The sequence below is a fragment of the Lates calcarifer genome, linkage group LG5, assembly GCF_001640805.2.
Source record: "Lates calcarifer isolate ASB-BC8 linkage group LG5, TLL_Latcal_v3, whole genome shotgun sequence".
Lineage (NCBI taxonomy): Eukaryota > Metazoa > Chordata > Actinopteri > Centropomidae > Lates > Lates calcarifer.
Window position 1 is genome coordinate 28,643,381 of NC_066837.1, and position 6,644 is coordinate 28,650,024.

Below are 6,644 nucleotides of genomic sequence, written 5' to 3' on the forward strand. Positions count from 1 at the left end.
AAAAACTTTCAGATTAAACTACACGCATGCTGAGCAGAAATCCCAGTATGACTATAAATGCCAGAATTACTGTTTTACTAACTGTTAACTGTTTGGTTAATTAAAAAAAAAACAAACAAAAAAAAAAAACAGTGCATTAACATTCGAAAAAAACTCAATGCAATTTTAAATGTCTGTTTCTGCAGAGGTTGCTCTTCGTACTTCAAAAATAAATAAGAGCTTCAGTGTCTTGAACAGGTCTCATGCTTGTCTGGAAGGACATGTGTGGCCTGTAAGAAGCAGAGATAAGTGAAAATATCATTGCAAGCAAATAAAATATGGAACCAATGTTGTGCTCACACAACCTCTTGCATTTTACTACTACCAATTGACCTTGTAAGTCTCAGCAGTATATCAGAGTATGTGGCATGAGGCTGAATATAATAGATGAAAGATACACTATTTATGAACTTCATTCTTGTTTAATTATGTCTTATGAAACATGTTTCAGTTTCCTTTTAACTCTCCCCTTCCTGTCAGATTCTCTCATAGCTTAATTTTTAGGCCATAGTTTGTGGTGCTTTGGATAGCCAACTGTTATCTTGTCATGGTTGTCAGGAATTAGAGTGCTTAACTTAATGGGGACAATATTTGCAACAAGCCATTTGTTCCAACAAAAAGAAATGTTTTGTTGAAAATTTAAAATAATTTAATGTATTTGCCACCCACTCTCAGCCCCCTCAGAAAAGATAGCACATCTACTTTATGCATGGATGGCTTTAAGACAATGATTCTGAGGTCTGACCATAGATTCAGATAGATCACCTTATGTTCATTCAAGCTGCTTACCTTAATCCTGGAAACTGGGGTTTTTATTATTTCTCATTTAATTTTATTTCTCTCTCTGTGCAGTTACATGCTTCATATGAATACGGATTTGGAGCTTGTTCTATAGGCTGTAGAGAAGTCTATCAACACAATATTTTACTTGCATTTGTCACAATTTGTACACACTCCTGTCTAAAGGTGCACAGTGTCCATTTGGACCAGGTGAGTATTGGACAGATCGTTGCACTGGTTGATCTATCTATTTTAAATGAAGCTGAAGTTGTTCTGCATTTATCCATTTAAAACTTATTTTTTAAAAAATGTACAAATGTGTTTTCAAAGTAATTTTACTAAAAAGGGCATTTTTATACCATTTCTAATTTCTGCATGTATGATGGACCACCACGGTTATTCATTCAGTGATGATTTTAGAGAATACTAACTGCCATATCAAAACAAACCAGTTTATTAAAGAAATAACACCCTCATTATCTCACAAACACATGTGCATTATTATGGCAAAGTACTCATCACTTTCATATTTTTGTTTGGAAATCCAGAGCAAAATGTTATTTGATAGAAGGTGTATTTTCATGAGAAATATAAGCATATACGTTAAACAGTCTGATATGGCACTTCATAACTACATTAGTATTCCTTTTTGTACATGTACATTCAGTCACAACACCAACCAATCTTTCAATTTGACTTCTCACTTTTTAGATGCTACTATACAGTCACTTGAATGCCATAAATTGTAATTTGAGGGGGAAAGCTAAATCCGGAAGTCTTACTTTCATTCAATTTCTGGCCAGTTTAGCAGTCACCTGTGCGGTTAAAAATCGAATGAGCAATTTTGTTTTTGACTCGACATAATAATGGCGGTTAGTTGAAAGAAATTATATATATATATAAACAACTTCCGTTTAATTGTTTATGCTGCTGTTAGTCTCATCAAGGAGACAAACGGTTAAAACACACACAGACCCCCGACCACACATCTGACTCCGGACCAAACAAAAGAGTTTTCGCGCCGAATGTTTAAAAGTCCAGTTCAACCAATCAACGTACAGACAATGCATTCAAACATGATATCTTAAGCTCACGCATTGTAACCAATCACGGCAGCGTCTCTGTCTTGTGTTCTACGGTTAAATTTAAATGCTTAAATCGGACCAATCCGCTGATGGACTGGGAGGAGTTTTGGAAGTAGTTCTGGTCAAGTTAGTTCAGCCTCGCAGACTGTGACAAAACAGTTGCGCTTTCTTCCTCATTCACTCGTTTACAACTTGGCTTACAGCAAACGGGTAAGTGCTTCCTTCTCTGAACTTGTATTTAGTTAACGTTGGTGTTTTATTTTGGTAATTTGGTGCAGCGACTACTCTACAGCGACCGAATTTCCCACGTGAAGTATATTAGTGAATAAATTATATGCATTTAAGTCGTTTGTACGTCGGTATAAATCACAGCGTTACATAAAATGTTATTGTGAAGAATCTCGATGGGTTTTTTGTTAATTCAAGTTACAACGGGTGAAGTTTCGGGCCCCCCTCTTGATAGTGTGAAACAAGCGGTGTAGTCTATATCTGTGTGCTTACTGCGCAGCATGTAGTTCAAACGCCATTTGGTTTGGTAGCTTAGCTTGCTACAACACACTAGCCTCCACAGTTATGTTTGAATTATGTTGCCGTTTGGCTTATGCTCACTCTCGTGGATACTTGCTCGGTAGTTAAAGGCGGAATGGCAGTCTTGTGAAAAATAAAGTGATTGCTATTCGAGTATACTGTTGGATAAGTTTTGGCGCAGTTTAGTTTAGGCGGGAAGATACAAAATGGAGTCGCGTCGTTTTGTCCCAGAGAGGCAGAAATCCGATTAGAGCCTTAAAATACCCCAGGGCGTCTGCTTGCCCCATTTGTGCTACTACAGCCTTACTTGGAATACTCGACGACAAGTGTTAACATTTATTTAGACTAAACAGAGTTCACTTATATGTGTATGTTATGGTGGATTATTGTGCAGATACATGCCAGAGCAGGTCTGTAACTTTACATTACACTGCCTGCTCAGTTATTTTAAATCTCTGTTTTATGTGATGTTTTCTTGTGCCATTTATAGGTTAAACGCAACCATGACAAAGGACCCAAACAGACCGAGAGGAAAAACCTCCTCCTATGCTTTCTTTGTCCAGACCTGCCGTGAAGAGCACAAAAAGAAACACCCAGGAACAAGTGTGAGCTTTGCAGAGTTTTCCAAGAAATGCTCTGAAAGATGGAAGGTAAATTTGAATTTCAAATAACTTGAATATTGCATTTGGGATTTCTCATATTGTTTTGAAATTATGTAATGTTGTTTAATGTTATAAAGTAAGTGGAGCATGTTTATTGAATGGATTTAGTGAAGCTGCTGTCCATATAACACCCCTGTGATGTAACTTGAGATAAATATGTCCATGGAGTTCATAAACTTTGAAAGTTAGAATTTCAAGACTGAACTCAATGGTTTCTCCTTTTTTCTTGAAAGACCATGTCAGCCAAGGAGAAGGTGAAGTTCGAGGAAATGGCCAAGAACGATAAGGTCCGATATGACCGAGAGATGAAATCATACGTCCCTCCTAAGGGTGCCAAAAAGGGCAAGAAGAAGAAAGACCCCAATGCTCCAAAGAGGCCACCGTAAGTATGCACCTCTCTGCCCCATGTGGGATTTAAAATGAATGTGTTTTTGGTTTTTGTTTTTTTCCCACTTTCTTCAGATTTAGCTCATGGTTACTTTCATGTTCATGTTTAAGACTGCAATATGGTGATTTCTGGCACTAACCCACTCCTTTTTTTCCTGTCCAGCTCTGCTTTCTTTGTGTTCTGTTCTGATCACCGTCCCAGGATCAAGGAGGAGAACCCTGGTATCTCCATTGGTGACATTGCCAAGAAGCTTGGAGAGTTGTGGGCTACACAGAGTTCCAAAGACAAGGCTCCCTATGAGGCCAAGGCTGCCAAACTGAAGGAGAAATATGAAAAGGTATCCACTCTTTACCCAGCATTGCAGATGCTACAAAAGGGTCCTAACCAGTGACTAACTGAACTTGCTACAAGTCCTGATACTGTAAATGCTCACATGGGCACAAATATGTGGCTGAAAATGGTATTTTGACAAATCTGCTGTTCTGTTTAGTAACATTTGCTACATTGCCACTACAGTTTTGCCATAGGCAAGGTGCTAACACATTTTTAGATGTTTGTACTAAGACACATTTTTTTTTTTTTTTTTAAAAAAACAGGATGTTGCTGCCTACCGTGCCAAAGGTGGTTCAGGGAAGAGTGATGCTGGAAAGAAGAGTGGCCCAGGCAGGCCTGCTGCCAAGAAAGCAGAACCAGCTGATGACGATGACGACGAAGAGGACGACGATGATGAGGATGAAGATGAAGACGATGATGACGAGGATGATGACTAAGCGGTTTATGTTAAAGGATGTCAAGTTTGCAATGCGTTGTTCAGCTTAATCTGTGTTTGTGTGTATGATTCCAACAGTATAGCCTGCTGTCCCTGTTGGTCTGCCTCTGTAGGATACCAGACCTGTATTCCTTTCTAATTCAGGGATTTAGTTTTTATATTGTCACTTAGCCCCCCACCCCCTGTGCGCTGAACTTGGGTTTGTTACATTTTTAGATCCATGTTGTTATTGAAATGGGCAGCCAGATATGAACCTCTGTGATAATACAATGGACTGAAACTCCTGTACGGGTGGTGGCCAGCAGCAAATCAGTAAAGTTTTAAAGGCTGTTTCTTGAAGCACTGCTTATGTTTTCCTTTTGAGTGGTGCTTTTTCTTCAGTCATTTTATTACCAGGATTTATCTGTAGTTTGATTAAATGTTTGCAGCCATTTTTAATGTGGAACTTTGGAAACTTTCATGTAGACTGATTTTTTTTTTTTCTTTTCTAATAAAATTTTGTATATTGATTGTAGTTGTGTGGACCTAATCGATCAGTTTGTAATCTTACTGGATTAATTGCTTAGTGTTAATTAAATCATACAGGTTAACATCGGAAGTGAATCTTGAGAAAAGTGAACTCTTAAGCAAGTGTACAATTCTTACTAGGTCCTATGTCAGCTCATCCACTAGCAAACAATACTTTAAAGGATGCAGAGAATGTGACCATGCCTTGTGTGGGCCAGGTGATTATAAACTGCAAACATGCTGGGTTTTGCAAAGAGGTCCTATGGCCTGTTGGTGTGGTTTACAGAACAAACTTAGCATTACAATTTATTAAAATAATTTTCATTGAGGAATTAAGTGCTAAAAGGTTTGAAAACACTGTAAATGTCACAAGAAGTCATCCTTGGTCTAATGGATCTGTGCACAGGGCTCATTTTATAATGTCCATAAGTTGTGGAAGTAAATATGATGCTTATTTAAGAAACTGATTTAGGCTGTATTGTGAATACTGCAAGGCTATGTGGTACCTTTATGATCTGCCTTGCATTTTCACTCATGGTCTGTCTTGGATCTAGTGGTGTTAGCAACTGTAACAAACTAATACAGTGCCAATTGAAAATGTCCTTGTTTTGATCAATTAATTACCCTTATTTGTCAAGATGCCTGATCAAAAATACTGATCGCAAATCACAATCAATTCAGGTAGCGCTGTGACCCATACATATTTTTGGGTATACCTGGATACAAGTGATAAAGTATAATACAACAGACCTACAAATGTGTCAGAGAAGATGTTGAATTAATGGTCATTTTGGGGGTTGTAATTTGTGGTGATGTTGAACTGTACCTGTCTATACAGAGAGCTGTTCCTAATATTTTGTCAAACCCATTTAAATGAACTAAGATTAACAAAATATTAGGAATGCTTCTCAATATATATCAGCACAATTCAACAGCTCCACAAATTACAGACACCAAAATGACCATTAAAATCAATTGACACATTGAATAAAACTAAACATTATAATCCTCAGGAAGAGAGGATTTATTGCAGGGCTGTTGTATAATCCTGCATTTATCTAGGTGTCCTTAATAAATAGGCAAGAGAGTGTAGATGAATTTAATCACAGTTTATCATAGCAACCCTTTTCCATAACCCGGAGGATTAGCATTTCTACTGAAAAACTTGATATACTGTTTCAAATGGCTATGGAATGGGTTTATTTCATCATTAGAATAATACACAGATAAGAAAACCACTGTATTTTTGCATCAGCAAGGAAGTAATTTGAGGCGATTTGCGTCTGTAACGTCACTTAAAGCCATTTCTCACTCATACAGGGCCGTTAAAGGAAGCAGAAAATATACAACGGCCGAATAACAACGATTCATGTTTTCATCGTGCAATGTAACGTTACCACAACAGCAGATGTGCGTTAATTCTTTCGCCTAGGATACAAATTGAACAAAACGGTTGTTGCTGCCTTGCTGTTGCGTCTTACACAACGGTATGGTTTGACTTCAAGTGACCCTGCACAACAGTCCACTGCGATTACAGGCCATTTACATCAGGAGAGCTTAGGCGTTTCTCCAAACATTAGATGGTCCTATGCAACGTTTTACAGCAATGACGTCAAATGAATACATCTTTTTGCCCACGCCCACGTTGGGGATTATTATTATGTACGTACGTAAGTGAGGCGCCCCAGCACTAACCAACAGCCGTTCTCTCTCTTTATTTTTCTCCGTAACACACACACACACACACACACACACATGGGATGACAGTGACCATGCGCTCCACTACTAAAATACCTCTCTTTATGCATACTCTTTTTTAAGCTTATACTATTATCATAGTATAACAACTTGAGACAGAGCTCCAGTTCAAACATCAGTAAATGAAT

The 6,644-nt window shown here is 38.0% G+C and overlaps 1 protein-coding gene across 1 annotated transcript; it reads left to right on the forward strand.

Moving 5' to 3' along the window:
- The first annotated feature begins 1,969 nt into the window (after positions 1-1,969).
- Positions 1,970-4,765, forward strand: hmgb2a (high mobility group box 2a). The gene is made up of 5 exons (XM_018700969.2): positions 1,970-2,114; positions 2,923-3,082; positions 3,328-3,476; positions 3,645-3,819; positions 4,079-4,765. Exons 2-5 carry the CDS (start codon positions 2,936-2,938, stop codon positions 4,250-4,252), a joined length of 645 nt encoding a protein of 214 aa, XP_018556485.1. The 5' UTR covers positions 1,970-2,114; positions 2,923-2,935; the 3' UTR covers positions 4,253-4,765.
- The last annotated feature ends 1,879 nt before the right edge of the window (positions 4,766-6,644 follow it).

Excerpts from the sequence above, each read along its gene's own strand:
- hmgb2a (XM_018700969.2), top strand. The coding sequence starts at position 2,936 with ATGACAAAGGACCCAAACAGACCGAGAGGAAAAACCTCCTCCTATGCT. Across the intron at positions 3,083-3,327 it reads AATGCTCTGAAAGATGGAAG|ACCATGTCAGCCAAGGAGAA; the intron begins GTAAATTTGAAT and ends TTTTCTTGAAAG. Across the intron at positions 3,477-3,644 it reads AATGCTCCAAAGAGGCCACC|CTCTGCTTTCTTTGTGTTCT; the intron begins GTAAGTATGCAC and ends TTTCCTGTCCAG.